General features: G+C 45.5%; 1 protein-coding gene, 1 non-coding gene and 1 pseudogene across 2 annotated transcripts; 2 read left to right on the top strand and 1 right to left on the bottom strand.

The window, feature by feature from the left end:
• The first annotated feature begins 1,263 nt into the window (after positions 1-1,263).
• LOC127491929 (small nucleolar RNA U13) lies at positions 1,264-1,367 on the top strand. Its single transcript, XR_007920853.1, has one exon. It is a non-coding gene; the product is annotated as a small nucleolar RNA U13 (small nucleolar RNA).
• Positions 1,368-10,700: 9,333 nt separating this feature from the next.
• LOC100338230 (taste receptor type 2 member 143-like) lies at positions 10,701-11,603 on the top strand. The gene has a single exon (XM_008258114.1). The coding sequence runs from the start codon at positions 10,701-10,703 to the stop codon at positions 11,601-11,603; it is 903 nt and encodes a 300-aa protein (XP_008256336.1).
• Positions 11,604-15,888: 4,285 nt separating this feature from the next.
• LOC103348638 (G/T mismatch-specific thymine DNA glycosylase pseudogene) lies at positions 15,889-17,081 on the bottom strand (annotated as a pseudogene).
• Positions 17,082-17,750: the final 669 nt, after the last annotated feature.

Genomic DNA, 17,750 nt, shown 5'->3' with positions numbered 1-17,750 from the left:
CATTGAATGTTTTTTCCCCAAGTCTTGAACAAGACAAAGATGTCTACTTTCACCACCCCTATTCAATGTACTACTGGACATCCAAGCCACAGAGCAATTAGGCAACAGAAAAGAAATACAAGGCATCCAAATTGAAAAGCAGGAAATTAAAAACTCCTGTTTGTAGATGACATGATATTACGTATAGAAAAATCTAAAGACTCCACCAAAATACTGTTAAGAACTGATAAAAATTTGCAGGATGCAAGATCAACATGCAAAAGTCAGTAACACTGCTATCCACAAGTAAACTAGCTAAAATGAAATCAAGAGAGCAATCCCATTTACAATAGCTACAAAACATAAAATCCCCAGAAATAAATTCAATTAATGAAAAAGAATTCTACAAGTAAAGCTATAAAATACTGATGAAAATGAAGAGGCCCCCCCCAAAAAAGACATCTCGTGTCCATAGATTAGGAAAATTAATATTATTAAAAGATTCATATTACCTAAAGTAATCTACAGATTCAGTGGAATCAAAATGTCAGTGGCATTCTTTACAGAAATAGAAAAAATTCTCCTACAATTTATATAGAACCATAAAAGCCCTCAAGCCAAAGCAATCCTGAGCAACAAGAATAAAGCTGGAGACATCACAGTATGTGACTTGAAGACATACTACAGGGGCCGGTGCTGTGGCTTAGTAGGTTAATCCTCCACCGTGGCACCGGCATCCTGTATGGGTGCTGGTTCTAGTCCCTGCTGCTCCTCTTATCATCCAGCCCTCTGCTATGGCCTGGGAAAGCAGTGGAAGATGACTGAAGTCACTGGGTCCCTACACCCATGTGGGAGACCCAGAAGAAACTCCTGGCTCCTGGCTTCAGATCAGCCAAGCTCTGGCTATTGCAGCCATGTGGGAAGCAAACCGGCAGATGGAAGATGTCTTTCTCTCTCCCTCCCTCTGTCTGTAACTCTACCTCTCAAATAAATAAATAAAATCTTAAGAAAGAAAACATACCACAAAGCTATAGTAACCAAGGCAATATGGTTCTGGGATTAAAAATATACAGACATACTAATGGAACAGGATATAAAATACAGAAATAGATCCATATGTTTATTACATTTATTTAAGCAAAGACACCAAGAGTGTATGCTGGAAAATGAACAATCTCTTCAATAAGTGTTGCTGGGGAAAACAGATATGGAGAAGAGGGAAGCCAAACCCTTGTCTCTACCATATACAAAAATCAACGCAAATCGTGGAGGACTTAAGTGTAGATCTTTTTGCGGTTCATTAGTGTGATGATTGGGTTTTCATGCTACTATGTGAGATGTGCCTCCTTCAAATCTTACTATGACACTAGCCTGTTACCCATCTTACTTGGAAAAAAAAAAAGACCTACCTGTAGTATCTGAAACTATGCAATATTAGAAGAAAATATAGGGGCAATGTTTCAGGATATCAGACCAAGCAAAGAGGTTTTGGATATGAATATTGATTACATCAAACCAAAAAGCTTTTGCATAACTAAAGTAAGAATTAACAAAATGAAAAGATAATATACATAATTGGAGAAAATAATCACAAACTACCCATCTGATGAAGAATTAATACTCATAATATATGAGGAACTCGAACAACCTCACGTTATCTGATTTTATTTTTTAAAGATTTACTTATGGTGCCTACTTACTTATGGTTCCTATTTACTTATTTTTTTTTTTAATTTACTTATGGTGGCCTAGTGGGTAAAGCTACCACCTGTGATGCATCACATTTGGGTGCCATTTCAAATCCCGGCTGCTCTAATTCTGATCCAGCTTCCTGCTAATGGGTCTGGGAAAGCAGTGGAAGATGGCTGAGTGCTTGGGCCCCTGTACTCTTGTGGGAGAACTGGAAGAAGCTCCTGGCTCCTGGCTTCAAATCAGCCCAGCTCTTGCCTTTGTGGCCATTTGGGGAGTGAACCAGCAGATAAAAGATCTTTCTCTCTCTCTCTCTCTGTCTCTCTCTCTCTCTAACTGCCTTTCAAATAAATAAATCTTTTTAAAATGTGATTTATTTATTATTTGAGAGAGTTAGAGAGAGAGAGAGAGAGAATCTTCAATCCACTGGTTCACTTCCCAGATGGCTGCAATGGCCAGGTCTGGACCAGGCTGAAGTAGGAGCCAGGAGCTTCATCCAGCTCTGCCATGTGGGTGGCAGGGGCCCAAGCAGTTACCAGGCCATTAACAGAGAGCTGGATCAGAAGCAGAGCAGCATGTGAAACGAATCGGCACCCACATGGGATGCCGGTGTTGTAGTAGGTGGCTTTACACAGTACGTCACAATGCTGGCCCCAAGTTATCTGATTTTTTAAAATATTTTATTTGTTTATTTGAGAGGCAGAGTTACAGACAGTGAGAGGAGAGACAGAGAGAAAGGTCTTCCCTCCACTGGTCCACTCCCCAAATGGCCACAATGACCAGACCTTCGCCGATCTGAAGCCAGGAGCCAGGAGCCAGGTGCCTCCTCCCTGTTTCCCATGTGGGCACAGGGGCCCAAGGACCTGGGCCATCCTCTGCTGCCTTCCCAGGCCACAGCAGAGAGCTGGATCAGAAGCAGAGCAGCGTGTGAAACAAATCGGCACCCACATGGGATGCTGGCGTTGTAGTCGGTGGCTTTACTCAGTATGCCACAGTGCTGGCCCCAAGTTATCCAATGTTTAAAAATGGAAAATGACCTGAACATACCTTTCACAGAAGAGGATTTTCAAATGGCTAACAAGTATATGAAAAAATGCTCATCATCACTTATAACCAGAGAAATGCAGTTCAGAACCACAGTGAGTTATTACCTCACACTGTTGAGTGTGGGGAGCAACTGGGAGTAACTCGGACTAGACTAAGTTACTGGAATTAAGACTTATTCTATGCATCTGCTTTCCCACAATATGGCGCTGAGAAGGGAGTAGCAACTTCTGCGCAGCTGCCTCTCGCCAGCTTGGGTGATGACCTGCAGGAGCTGATCCTGCTCCTGATTGCAGGAGAGCAGCGTACTCGGCGTGTGGGTAGCAGAGTTGGGATTGGCGGAAGAGGACTATAAAGGAGGAGAGAGACAACATGCACCAGGAACATCTGAGGGAACACCTGTGCAGCCCCCGAGAGAGCCGGCAGGCGGTGTGCCGCTCCCCTGCGGAAGTGGGGAAAGTGGCAGGGGGAACCGCCCTTCCATGGAGGTGGAAGGGTCGGTAGCCAACCCGGGAAGAACCAGCAGCAAACCCGGGGAGGGCCGAGCAGACAAAAGAACAGCGCAGGGTCCTGTGTCGTTCCTCCACGAAGAGGGGGAGCGACAGTTGAGGATGGGTATTGTAACAAAAGATGAAAGATAGCAAATGCTGTGGAGGATGTAGGGAAAGAAGAAATCTCAGAATTGCACACTGTTGGTGGGGATATGAATAAGTACAGCCATTATGGAAAACGGGTTGGGGGTTCCTCAACAAACTAGAAATAGAACTACCAGTTGATACAGCAACTCTGCTATGGAGTATATATCCAAAGGAAAGTAAATCAGTGTGTTGAAGAATTATCTGCACTCCTGCGTTTATTGCATTGCTATTCATAGTAGCTAAGATATGGAATCAGCCCAGATGTCTGTCAGTGGCTGAATGGTTAAAGAAAATGTGATCTACAAATACAGAGGAGTATTTAGCTATAAAAATTGAAATCTTGTCACTGGAGGCAACATAGATGAGTCATTATGTAAGTGAAATAAGTCAGACAGAAAGACAAGTACCACATGTTCTCATTTATGCATGGAAGCTAAAAGTGTTGATCTCATAGAAGTAGAGAGTAGAGTAGTGTTACCAGAGGCTGGGAAGTGTTCTGGAGATTTTTGATTAGAAAATGGACTTTGAATCTTCTTGCAGGCTAACTTTAAAATTAAAAATAGTGGAAGCCAGTGCCGTGGCTCACTTGGTTAATCCTCCACCTGAAGTGCCAGCATCCCGTATGGGCACTGGGTTCTAGTCCCGGTTGCTCCTCTTCCAGTCCAGCTCTCTGCTGTGGCCTGGGAAGGCAGTGGAGGATGGCCCAAGTGCTTGGGTTCCTGCACCCACATGGGAGACCAGGAAGAGGAACCTGGCTCCTGGCTTCAGATCGGCGCAGCACCGGCCGTGGTGGCCATTTGGGGGGTGAACCAATGGAAGGAAGACCTTTCTCTGTGTCTCTCTCTCTCACTGTCTATATCTCTACCTGTCAAATAAAAAAATACTTTAAAAAATAAAATTAAAAATAGCTTTGAAAATGCTATTTTTATATGAAAAGAAAGTGTATAAATTTACCTGAATAATGAAGTACATTTAACTGCTTACACATTTGGATAACTGGGGGTGTTGGAAATCCTCATGTTTCCTTTCAGAAAGCTAAAATTGGCCGGCGCCGCGGCTCAATAGGCTAATCCTCTGCCTGTGATGCCGGTACACCGGGTTCTAGTCCCGGTTGGGGCACCGGATTCTGTCCCAGTTGCTCCTCTTCCAGTCCAGCTCTCTGCTGTGGCCTGGGAAGGCAGTAGAGGATGGCCCACGTTCTTGGGTCCTACACCCGCATGGGAGACCAGGAGAAGCACCTGGCTCCTGGCTTCGGATCAGCGCAGTGCGCCGGCTGCAGCAGCCATTGAGGGTTGAACCAACGGAAAAAGGAAGACCTTTCTCTCTGTCTCTCTCTCTCACTGTCTATTCTGCCTGTCAAAAAAAAAAAAAAAAAAAAAAAAAAAAAAAAAAAAAAGCTAACATTGTTTCACACCACCATTTTGTCCTAGATTATTTACCTAAATATGAGATTTACAGGAGGCCTGTGGGTCCATGAAGATATTTAGAGTTTATCCTGTAGGGAAATCATTATTAAGTTTGTGCATGGTTTAGCTTACTAGTTATGCACAATCTAGCCATTAAGAACGTTTGTATTTCGTTCCTCCTTTGCCTTTCCTTGGAAGTCAGTCAGTTACCTGACGAAACCATGGAAAGATGTAGAAATGTTTATGACTGCAAGCCACTAAAGTTCCAGGAGAGAATGGGTACCAAGACTTACAAACACTGTCAAGTGAAATCTATTTTCACATGTTTCTCAGGCGACCCAATGCATTCCTGAAAGTAATAAGACACAAAACAAAATCAAATCATTTACAAGTGGAAACAAATAAAAGCCTTACGTATGTGCAGAGGTAAAATGAAGGAAGCACGAGGGATTTTTGCAGGATCTCCTACCTGGAAACAAGCCTCCTAATGTTACTTGCTGGACATTTGTACCCTCTTACAGGGAACTCTGGAAATCATTCAGCCAATCATGCTATGAAAATAATTCGTCAGCTTCATCTGTTGGTGTGCAGTCCTTTTAGAAAAGAGAAATGTGATCCAAACTCTTATGGATAACAGCTATTATTTGGCTGCTGTTTCATATTTGAAAGATTGTGGTAAGCAGCTAGAATTATTGTCCTGCTGGTGGTCTGTTTGAAGATGGACTAGGAATGGGAAGTGGGTCCTTTGTAAGACATACATAGAGGAGCATTGAGAGGGGGATTGTGGGGAGCAAACCGGACTAGACTGTTACTGGAATTAAGACTTATTCTATGCATCTGCTCTCCCACAATATGGCGATGGGAGAGAAGTAAACAGCTTCCGCACAGCTGCCTCCAGTTCAACCAATAAACTGTAGGACTTGCTCCTGATTGGAGAGCAGCGTACTCGGCATGTGGGCAGCCGAGTTAGGATTGGCGGAGGAGGACTATAAAGGAGGAGAGAGACGGCATGCACCAGGAACATCTATGGGGAACATCTAAGGGAACCCGTGCAGCCCCCGAGAAAGCTGGCCGGCGGTGTGCCGCTCCCCTGCGGAAGTGGGGAATGTGGCCAGGGGGAACTGCCCTTCCACGGAGGTGGAAGGGATAGTAGCCAACCCGGGAAGAACCAGCAGCAAACCCGGGGAGGGCCGAGCAGACGAAAGAACAGCGCAGGGTCCTGTGTTGCTCCTCCACGAAGAGGGGGAGCGACATAATGGTGCCGTGACTCGGATATGAAGCCTAGGCAGGGTTTAGTGTCGTTCCTCCACGAAGAGGGGGAGCGACATAATGGTGCCGTGACTCGGATAGGAAACTTAGGACGGATATGAAACTTAGGAGGGAAGAAATGACTCGGATAGGAAACCTAACTCGGATAGGAAACGTGACTCGGATAGGAAACCTAGGACGGATATGAAACTTAGGAGGGAAGAAACGGGAAGAATTGGGAAAATATCGGAGAGAGAGACTAGCAAACAGCCTAGGGAAAAGCCGGACGAAAAAGGAGCCGGAAGAAGCTATTGAAAGCCTAGGCATAGACTCAGATACGGACTACGGGGGGAAGCTGGGAGAAATCTCTAAGGGCGAAAGCGAAAGTGAAAGCTAGAACAGACAGACTCGGACGCGGACTGTGGGGAGAGGCCAGGAGAAATGAGGGAGGAGTATTGTTGGAGGAAAGCTTGGGGAAACATACCGGGTAGAGAAAAATGTTAGGGAAATTGAAGCCGCGGGGGGCAGGCCGAGGCGGAAATGGAAGCCACTTTGGGGTTCTCAAGTTAGCCCGGGAATAGGGGGCGAAAAGTTGAAACCAGAAGCTGAAACGTGAGCCAGGTTGGGATCCGTCTGATTAGCCCGGGGAGCAAAGGACGGGAAGCCAAACCATGGGGCGGAGACGTACGCTGGGTTGAATTCGCCAGGCTAGCCCGGGGAACTTAGATTGAATGCTAGTGGCGGACACGTAAGCTACGCTGTGTTACTCGCGGAAGCCGCCGCGTGCAGAGAGAGCACGGGGCGTGAATAGATAGGGAACGGGGCTGGCGTAGGCCGTGGTTCAGACGCGAAAGGGTTAAGCGTGGAGACCGCGGAGCGCGCGAAGCCGAGCCCCGCAAAGCCGGGAAGCTGCGCAGATGAGAGAGGCGCGCGGGCTGAAGCGGCGCAGAGCCGGGAACCCGCCGGCGGGGCGAGGTGCCGGAAAGCCGCAGGGATAAGAGAAACAGAAGTTTAGAAGCAAAGTGAGAGAAATAGGAATGCTGGAAGATAGAAGTAAAATGGGAGAAATAGGAATGCCCGGAGATAGAGAAATAGAGAAAAATAAGGCCTCCCCTCAACATGGCAATGAGAAAGCTTGGATTCGGCCTGTCTGATTAAGTGAGGCGATGAGCACGATGAGCACCTGGGCGGCTAGCAGCTTATGCGCCGCAGGTCACCGAAGACAGGCACGAATTAACATCAGTAAGGCTTCCCCACAATACCGCAATTAGAAGGCTTGGATTCGGTCTGCCTGATTAAGGCGGTAAGCGCCAGCAAGCAGCTCGACCAGAGTATGAGCTGCAGGTCACCGAAGATAGGCACGAACCAACACTAATAAGTCTCCCCCACAATAAGGCAACGAGAAGGCTTGGATTCGGTTTGCCTGATAGGTTTTGTAAGCCCCTGCGAGCAGAGCAGAGCATGCGCTGCAGGGCACCGAACACAGGCACGCATCAGCGCCTAAAAACCTCCTCACAACATGGCGAAGAGAGGACCCGGATTCGGTTTTCCTGATTGATAGGACTTGTAAGAGCCTGTGGCAACTCTAGCAAGTAGAGCAGAGTGTGTGCCGCGGGACACCGAAGACAGGCGCGTATCAACGCCAAAAATAAAAAGAAAGGGGGATCTGTGGGGAGCAAACCGGACTAGACTAAGTTACTGGAATTAAGACTTATTCTATGCATCTGCTCTCCCACAATATGGCGATGGGAGAGAAGTAAACAGCTTCCGCACAGCTGCCTCCAGTTCAACCAATAAACTGTAGGACTTGCTCCTGATTGGAGAGCAGCGTACTCGGCATGTGGGCAGCCGAGTTAGGATTGGCGGAGGAGGACTATAAAGGAGGAGAGAGACGGCATGCACCAGGAACATCTATGGGGAACATCTAAGGGAACCCGTGCAGCCCCCGAGAAAGCCGGCCGGCGGTGTGCCGCTCCCCTGCGGAAGTGGGGAATGTGGCCAGGGGGAACTGCCCTTCCACGGAGGTGGAAGGGATAGTAGCCAACCCGGGAAGAACCAGCAGCAAACCCGGGGAGGGCCGAGCAGACGAAAGAACAGCGCAGGGTCCTGTGTTGCTCCTCCACGAAGAGGGGGAGCGACATAATGGTGCCGTGACTCGGATATGAAGCCTAGGCAGGGTTTAGTGTCGTTCCTCCACGAAGAGGGGGAGCGACAGGGATGAACAAGTGCCTGAAGGAAGGGTACTCTTTAAATCTTCTTCAGGAAAAGAATCATAACAGAGAAAACACTGGCTCTGTAGAGCTGTCAGCTACGGCACAAGAGATGCCCCCGGGAAGACTGGTTCTGGCCAACGGCATGCTTTGGTGACTGTGCATACAACATGAAGTGTGCCTGTGAGCACACAGTGTACACTTGGTTACACGTGGCCACAGCAGGGCGTGTGTGCCATGGCCTCAACTTGCTTCTTGATGACATCATGAAGTGAGCCTCTTGCCAAAGCATTCCCAGAAGAGCAAGACGTTGTGAAACAGGCAGACGCCACTCATCGCTGCTGTCTTCAGAAGCCTGAGGGAAACAAGCAAAGCATTAAGTCAGGCAGTGAAGCCAGGCTGCAAGATAGCTGATCAGATTGGATTATCTGCTCTTTGACAATCTTGGGAGTTCATAAAAACAAAGCAGCTATTTAAGTAAATGTTATATTTGCGAGTTAGAAGAACCTGTTTTCCTTCAGGTCTCTACTATAAAAGTCTGTCCTTTTTATTTCTCTATAATTTTCTTTTCATTTCTTTTTTTAAAGATTTGTTTATTTGAAGGAAAGTTACCGAGAGAGAGAGAGAGAGAGAGAGAGAGAGAGAAAGAGAGAATTCTTCCATCTGCTTGTTCACCCTTAGATGGCTGCAATGGCCAAGGCTGGACCAGGTGGAGTCAGGAGCTTTTTCCGGGCCTCCCACGTGGATTCCAGAAGCCCCAGTATTTGGGTCACCTTTGGCTGCTTTTCCCAGGCCACCATCAGGGAGCTGGATTGGAAGTGGAGCAACCACGACAGGAACCAGCATCCATTTGGGATGCCTGCATGGCAAGTGGTGGATTTACCCATGATGCCACAATGTCGGCTCTTTGTTGTTTTCCACACTGAGACCTCTCACCTGTGGGATCCTAGGTTAGACTGTATGAAGGAGTGATCATGAGGGGGGACCCTGAATCCAGGATCCCTGACGATTGAGGAGGGACTGTCTTCTCTTACTCTTTCATCCATACCGCTGCTTTCTCCTTCCTGCTTTCTCTCTCTTCTCTCCTTCCGGTTTTCCTTTTTCCTCATGTGAAAAGGTGTTCTTTCCTTTTGCAGCCCACCTCAACCATTCCTCCTGGTTCCCTGAGCCGTGTTGGCTGATCTGAACCAGTGTCACTTTGTGTGGCTGGATATTGAAAGTGAAATGTAGTATGTGTGACATCATGAAGGTATTCAAACAGCTTGGTTATTACATTAAGAATTGCTCTAGGGTGGGGGGTCAGCGTTGTGGTGCAGTGAGCTCAGCTGCTACCTGCTTCTATGAGTACTGACTTGAGTCCTGGCTGCTCCACTTCTGATCCAGTTCCTGGTTGATACACCTGGGAAAGCAGCAGAAGATGGCCCAAATGCTTGGCCCCTTGGTACTCCATTAGGGGATCCTAATGGAGCTCTGGGTTCCTGGCTCCCCCTGGACCATCTCCAGCTGTAGTGGCCATTTGGGGAGTAAGCCGGCTGATGGAAGATCTTTCTCTCTTTTTTTCTCTTCTGCCACTATGACTCTCAAGTAAGTAAGTAAGTAAGTAAGTAAATAACTACATCTTTTTAAAAAAGACTTGTCCAGGATGGAGCTCAGCTCCTCTGGGCCAGCATTGTCCTGGGCTCTGCTTGTCTCCACCTGCTCTTGCTTCCCTCTGCTCCTGCTGTGATGTCCTTTCTGGGTCAGTTTCTCTTCTCCTTATTACGACTGACCAACTCTCTCTTCACAGCCTTCTTAGGAACTGATTGATTTTTTTATTTATCAAGTACACCAGAACCAAGCTATTGACATCTCACAGATGGGATGCCACCATGTCAGGGAAATGCACACTTTAGCTGGAGACTCCATGAACTCCAACACGGAGCCTGGCAGTGATGTTGCAGGCAAATGAAGGTCGGGGTGAAGGGGCCTTGTCCTGGTAATTCCTTGTGCATGGAGGTGACTTCCCGTTCCACCCATCTGGGAGGTGGGCCTTAATACAGTATACAGAGGCACTGACTATCAAATATTATCCCAAGACAGGAAGGGTTATGGTTCAGGGATGGAAATTAGGGTAACAGCAACTTTTGAGAGAAATTTAGGAAAGAAATAGTACAGTTAAAAGGCAATGTCCACATGCCAGTACTTTCAGTTACAGCCAGCTTCTCCATCCTGTTCACATTTCCCTGCATCTGAATCTGATAAAGAATAAGCAAATACTGGTTATGCAAACAGAGACAGGGTGTCATTGAGCTTAGAGCAATTTGCATGCAGAGAGAGATCGCAAGAATCTTCTTTTCAAATCCTGAGCTGGGACTGGGATTTTGTATGAATCTAAGGAGAGGGGTTTTGGGGTCTTTGCTCACAGCAGGTTGGTTTGACCGGAGGCTCTTTTTCCCTGTGGGTGTGTCCCAGCGCTCTGGAGTAGGAGCTGAACCTCCCTAGAGAAGATGTCTTCCACGTTCATCTTCATGGTCATCTTTTGCCTGGAGTCATTGGCTTCAATGTTGCAGAATGGCTTCATGGTTGCCACACTGGGCAGGGAGTGGGTAAGGCGCCGGGCACTGCCCACAGGTGAAATGATTGTGGCCTGCCTGGCTGCCTCTCGGTTCTGTCTGCATTTGATAGGCACTCTGAACAATTTCCTGGCCTCCTTTGGTTTTTCTCAGGCATGTGCATTTTTCAGCACTTTTTGGGAGTTTTTCAACTTTCTTACGTTCTGGCTCACTGCCGGGCTTGCTCTTCTCTACTGTGTGAAGATCTCGTCCTTCTCCCACCCCATCTTCTTCTGGCTGAAGTGGAGGATTTCTCGGATGGGGCCCAGGCTGCTGCTGGCCTCTCTGATCATATGTGTGCTGTCAGGCGTCTCATCCGTCTCTAGGACTGTAATTACTATTCAGATCATGGCCTCCCAGAGTTCCCATGGAAACAGCACCCTGGCTTATAGTCTACCTACCTTCTTTTTAAAGTATTTTATCTTTCATGGAGCCTTTTTATTGTCGATTCCATTCCTGTTGTTCCTGGTGTCCACCCTCTTGCTCATGTTCTCCCTGTGCCGGCATTTGGAGCGGATGAGGGGTCATAGGCTTGGCCCTCAGGATCCCAGCACCCAGGCTCACACTGTGGCCCTGAGATCACTTGCTTGCTTTCTCGTCTTCCACATGTTGTATTACTCACTCCTGATTACCGGCTGTGTGAAAGTCTCGGCATTCTGTCGTCAGTGGCCTTGGGCCTGGGAAGTGATTGTCTACGCGGGTCTCTTCCTGCACTCCACCATCCTGATCCTGAGCAGCCCCAAGCTGAGAAAGGCCCTGAAGACAAGGTTTGGGGGCATAAGTTCTGCCAGCTCATAAGGCTTTGGACCACCCTGACAAAGGGTGGTTCTGCTCTCATCTTACTAGTATCAATAACCAGCGTTATGCTGAGTGGCAAGAATGCATAAGGTTTGGGTACTGTCTCTCTCATTTCATTTTCTTCCTTCTTGCTCACCCCTTCCGTGCCCCACTGGTTCTTTTTCCACCTCTGTGTTCCTACCATTCCTTCCACTGCTCCGGGTCCCTGGGCTGTCTCAAATCACCTGGCCTTAGCTGGTGGCCACATTTCCTCTCCGGCTTCTCTGAATCTCCATGCAAGCAACCCCAATAATATTCTCCACGCATCCTTTTGACCTGTACTCCCTTTGCAGGATCTGTAACCATTGTCAGTTTTCTCTATGGGCAAACTGAGGTTTGTATTTTTGTTAACGCCATGGATTGTCCCACATGTCTACTTTGTGACACCCGTTGTCCTCATCTACTCCATGCTCTCAGCTTATTCTCTCCACATCAACCCAGGACAGCTTCCTTCCATCTTCCCACACCTCTGCCTCGTCCATCTGTCAATCTTTGGGCCACTTGAACTCCTTCTTTCCTACTTCTGCCCATCACTGCCAGTCCTTATCTTCTGTGCCCTGCTTAAGGTGGACTGTACCCATGGATTTTTTTTTTCAGTTGGATTCCATGAAAGACCAAGGGTATAGATGAGTTTTCTGCCATTGTAAGTCTCATCTGTGACTTCCTGTCTTCCCCACATGTTGAATGAAAAGGAATTGTCTGGTGTAGAAATGTTTTCAGGTTTTGAGCAACACAAGACAGAGGGAAAGCAAAAGAAAACTCTCAAGTATTTCTTCATTTTGATAATCCTACTCTCCTGTCTGCCTACAAAGGAGTTGGACCCTGGATGCTGTTGCCTAGGAGGATAGTCTGAAAAATGAGACTTGTGTAAGATGGTCCACTGGGTATGGGAGCAAAAACATGGCAAACTAAATTTCAACCTATTTTTATCTCTTCCTTTTAATTCTTATTTTTGTGTGTATTTTGCGATGTACATAATGTATTAGTGAAGTAGCATATGCATGTAATTAATAATAAATACATATATCCTGGTATTTTGTCATCTCAGCCTTCTATAACAGTAACCAATAGAAGAGGTGACTGAAATAACGTCCGTTTATTTCTTAAAGTTGTGGAACCTTAAACTCAGGGTTCAAGCATGGTTGGGTCTGGTGAGGGCACTCCTCTGAGTTGAAGGAAGACATCTCCTTGCTTCTTCCTCACATGTCAGGAGGAGATCATCTGTGTTGTGTTTCTTCTTATTGAGGACACTTGGGGTTGGCATTGTGGTGTAGTGGGTAGAGCCACTGCCTGTGACACCAGCATCTCATATGGGTGCTGGTTCAAGACCTGGCTGCTCCACTTCCTATCGAACTTCCTACTAATGCACCTGGGAAAGCAGTAGAAAATGGTACAAGTGCTTGGGTCCCTGCCACCCAGGTGGGAGACCCAGAAGAAGCTCCTGGCTCCTGGCTCTTGGCTTCAGCCTGGCCCAGCCTTGGCTGTTGCGGCCATTTATTTGGGTCGGTGAACCAGTGGGTAAAAGAGCTCTCTCTTTCTGTCCCCCCCCCCTTATCTCTCTTTTTCTTTCTTTCTCTCTGTTTGGTTCAATAGGCCACCAATTCCTTTCGTGAATTCTCTGCTGCAGCCAAGCTTGTCTAATCACTGTTGACATAATCACATTTACCTACTTTTATTGATGCTTTGTCTTCTTCCTCTTTTTTGCCTTTCACTCTTACTATAATTTATTTTTTTATTGTAAAGACCATCAGACTTTCAAATGAATTTCAAAATCTTTCAATTTTATTTAATGAAAAAGTCTCATTCTGTCATGTACAGGATATACCAACATTTACTATGTATGTGTCATATTTAATGTAAAACACCATTATTGTAGGCTTGGCAAATCTTCTAACCTGTTATCTAGTGGCTGTCTGTCATAATTTAAAAGGTATTTTCTCCAGTCAAATAAAAAATCTATTTTAAAACTGCAATAGTTATTTAATACAGCAATACCTAGTTACATTCTTTACATAGTCCCATGAAAAAATAATTCCATTGCTCCTAATCCCGGATGCAAGGCACTTCAGATCACCCACAAAGACGGCCATGTATACAGCAGTACAGCACATCATTTAAAGAACATGAATGACTTTCATACAGCTTGACCTAGACTTAGGAAAAATAAAACCCATCAGTACCACAGCTAGAAAGCATATTGAGTCACAAGACTTTGTTTTTCTTATTACAAAGAGAAGAACAAGACATACCACCTCTCGGGGGAAAGAGGAACCTCGTAAATATTTCATATTGAAAATGAGCATGCTCCCTGGGTTTGCACAGAACTGGAGTATTCAGGAGTGAATGCAAATGGCCATTTCTGAATACCCAGCTTTAGCGTCTACCAGACCTAGGAGTCTAGGCTATTTGTTGCACCATGGGAAAGGCATCAGAAAATCACAAAGGTACAGACTTTAAACCAACCTTCCCACCAGATTCACTTAGTCCTCAGTAACTAAGAAACAGCAATGATGCAGAGAAAGGATTTTTAAAATTATTGGCTTACTAGATTTACCTGGCAAGAAAGGTTCTGCATTATTTATTTTGGTACATCTCATGTACAGAAAGCACTGGTCTCAGTAAGATTATCAAACCCTTCCAGCTATCTTTTGCTAAGCCTAAAAGTTCATTTCTTATTACGTTTCCATGTCACCAACCTTAAAATCAAGGCTGAAATTACAATGGTGATAAATACTGACGGAGAAATTCAGTTCCTTCCCTATCAAATTTATCTCTCATGTAAAACACAGCTGAGTGACAAAATGTCAAAGTTCTACTGCACTCTCTAGAACCTATGATTCCAGCAAAACAGTTTCTGCCTCCTAGAGGATTAGCACGTGGGGGCAAGGTGGCCAAGGCCAAGGCTCCGTGCCCTGGCAGGGAAGGAGGCTTGGTCAGCCTTGCCACAGCAAGACCACAATCCATATTTCTACTACTAAGTAGCTCTCCCAACACCACTCCTAACATGAAGAGGTCTGAGTTGAGAGCAACTTACGCAGCTCTGGGTTGACCCTCAGTTACCACCAAAAGCTAACAAATGGGATCCACTGAGGGCTAACTTCATAAATGGAAATCAGCATATTTTCCTCCTTATCTGTGCTCGTTCTTATCATGAACACACCCTCCTTAGGCATAGAAGGAGTAATGGTCTGCCTAGATTTATGCACAGTTAAGGATCAACTACAAATATTCAGACTGCTGTATTTTATTTCATTTTTAACATTTATTTAATAAATATGAATTTCCAAAGTACAACTTTTGGGTTATAGTGGCTCCCCCCGCCCCGACCATGACCTCCCTCCCACCCGCAACCATCCCATCTCCCACTCCCTCTCCTATCCCATTCTTCATCAAGATTCATTTTCAATTATCTTTGTATACCTAAGATCTACTTAGTATTTACTAAGTAAATATTTCAACAGTTTGCACCCACACAGACACACAAAATATAGAGTACTGTTTGGGTAGTAGTTTTACTGTTAATTCACATAGTACAACACATTAAGGACAGAGGTCCTGCATGGGGAGTAAGTGCACAGTGACTCCTGTTGTTGATCCAACAATTGACACTCTTATTTATGATGCCAGTAATCACCTGAGGCTCTTGTCATGAGCTGCCAAGCTATGGAAGCCTCTTGAGTTCACCAACTCCGATCTTATTTAGACAGGGCCATAGCCAAAGTGGAAGTTTTCTCCTCCAGAGAAAGGTACCTCCTTCTTTATGGCCTGTTCTTTCCACTGGGATCTCACTCACAGAGATCTTTCATTTAGGTCATTTTTTTTTGCCACAGTGTCTTGGATTTCCATGCCTGTGAAGCTCTCACAGGCTTTTTAGCCACATCTGAATGCCTTTAGGGCTGACTCTGAGGCCAGAGTGCTGTTTAGGACATCTGCCATTCTATGCAGACTGCTGTTTTTGAAAATTATAGATCAAAAGTGACTCCCAAAAGAAAATCAATTTCTTCACACATGAAATATATAAAAAGCTGGAATGATGGTTAATTTGCATACAAAATCACATACAAAAGACCCTACTTTTCCTTCCAAATTACTTAGGTTCATACAGTTGATTCTATCACACAACTGTTCTATACTAATGACACTGCCAGAGTAAACTATTAAAATATTCAGTTAGCACACTGAGGTTCTGTATCTTGACAACTGCATTAAAACTGCAGCATTCAAGTGGAGCTGAGACACAGCATTCTTATAGATCCTGCTCTTGTGCTCCACAGTGATTGTTAAGGGAAGGACTCTGATCTGTAATGGCTGGGCTATCCACTGTCCATCTGGGATGTCACTGAGACTTGATTCTCTTAACTCCACCCTGTCAGCAGCGAGCCCATTTGACAAGAAGCTGCAAGGTTCACTATTACATGGGTTTTCCCTGTAAGCACCACCATAGGCTGCTTCATAGCCAGGATAGTATTTTTCTTAACAACCATCTTCTCTGCATTCTCTTGGGCAAGCTGTAGGTCAAATGTGTTCTGCACTTCTTGAACGTCTGTGTTTCATTCAGTGCCTTTCAACTGATCTCTTAAGTCCTTTAACTTAATGTAGCAATGAACTTTGTCCTGGGTGCAAGGAAACTGAGCACACCTTGCACCAGATGATGGCATCATATAGCCGAGAGTGTCTGTGTCTGGAATCTTGTGGGGTTGAAGCCCAAATTCCAAGTTCTTAACCTTCACTCCAAAGACTTCTTTACTAAAAATTTCACAAATACATTTTCCATGAAACACTGCTATCATGGCTGATATTTCTGTACTAGAATACATCCTCTTTCATGAAATTCTTTACTGGAAAAGACCTTGCTGCCCGGTGTCATCCTCTCCACCATGTTGGTAAATCCAATACCATACTTCCCTGGTAAAGTGTGATCGTCCACGTGGTTCAGCTGGACCTCACTCGGCCCTGACATGAACAGACACTTTCAAAAATGGTTTCCAGGTCCAGGATAGTGATGTCCTTGGTAAGCAGCCTTTAGTCTTGGATTTATGCCAAAAATTACAATGCCCAGGTTGAAGGTCAAAACATCAGGGAGAGTCTTGGTCAGAAGTTTGGCCTCTGAAACACCATTAATGGTCTACTTTCCTTTTTCACTTTAAACATGTCTATCATTTTTTCTTGCTTTTCCTTTGAATTGGCAGATTTGCCTTTTTTTTTTTAACCTTAGCAGGTTTTTTGGGTTCTGCTGTGTTTTTTTTTTTTTTTTTTTTGTTCTGTTGCTTGAGGTTTCTTTTTCTTGCTTTTGGAGTTTCTTATACAAGTTCCTCAGCATGAGCTGGGGCTGTAACTTCTGCTGGCATATCGGGAGCTTTGGCCATCATTTGTTGAAAGGGAAACATACAAAGCTTGAGCTTGCTGAAGGGAATAGCTGCCCACGCTCTCTGCTTCCATGCCCTGTGGCCGCCCGCGCCTGCTCCTCTTGCCAGGAAAGCGGCCTGCTGGTCTCTGTGGTATGACGGTGTTCACAGGGCGGTATGATTCCAGAGACTTGGCCCCGATGGCTCCGTCTTCTTCCAACATACAAGACACATCTGTGTTGTCCCACAGTGATGAGACTGCTGCTGTTACTGCTGAACTACTCAGAATTCTTAAGATGAGAGCAGAATGATACCTATTATTTAGAACTGCAGCTTGGGAGTCCACCTTTTTCTGTATCCCTCTGAGAGAGGGGGCAGAGAGAGAAAGAGAGAGAGAGAGAGAGAAAGAGAGAGGCTGAGTTGAGGGCTTCCCATCTACAGAGCCTACTCAGGATTCTTAATTCTATCACCTTCATGATTTCATTTATGAAGACAAGCTATGAAATTTAAAAAGTTCTCAGAGTTGGCTCTAGAGATTTTAGAGAAATCTGAATATGAGAAAGTAAAATACCACTAACAAAAAAAACCACAACTGACAGAAGAATTACCTTAAAATACATCTCACATTTTTAAAAAAGATTTATTTGAAAGTCAGAGTTACAGAGAGGGAGGGAGGGAGGGAGGGAGAAAGGGAGAGAAAGAGAGAGAGAGAGAGAGAGAAAGAGAGAGAGAGAGAGAGAAAATCCTGCATCTGCTGGTTCAC

This window comes from Oryctolagus cuniculus, chromosome 3, assembly GCF_051225735.1.
Source record: "Oryctolagus cuniculus isolate XC-2025 breed Fujian yellow rabbit chromosome 3, ASM5122573v1, whole genome shotgun sequence".
NCBI classification, from domain to species: domain Eukaryota; kingdom Metazoa; phylum Chordata; class Mammalia; order Lagomorpha; family Leporidae; genus Oryctolagus; species Oryctolagus cuniculus.
The sequence above is the reverse complement of the archived record's forward strand: the minus strand, read 5'-3'. Positions and strand labels throughout refer to the sequence as shown.

Excerpts from the sequence above, each read along its gene's own strand:
- LOC100338230 (XM_008258114.1), top strand. The coding sequence starts at position 10,701 with ATGTCTTCCACGTTCATCTTCATGGTCATCTTTTGCCTGGAGTCATTG.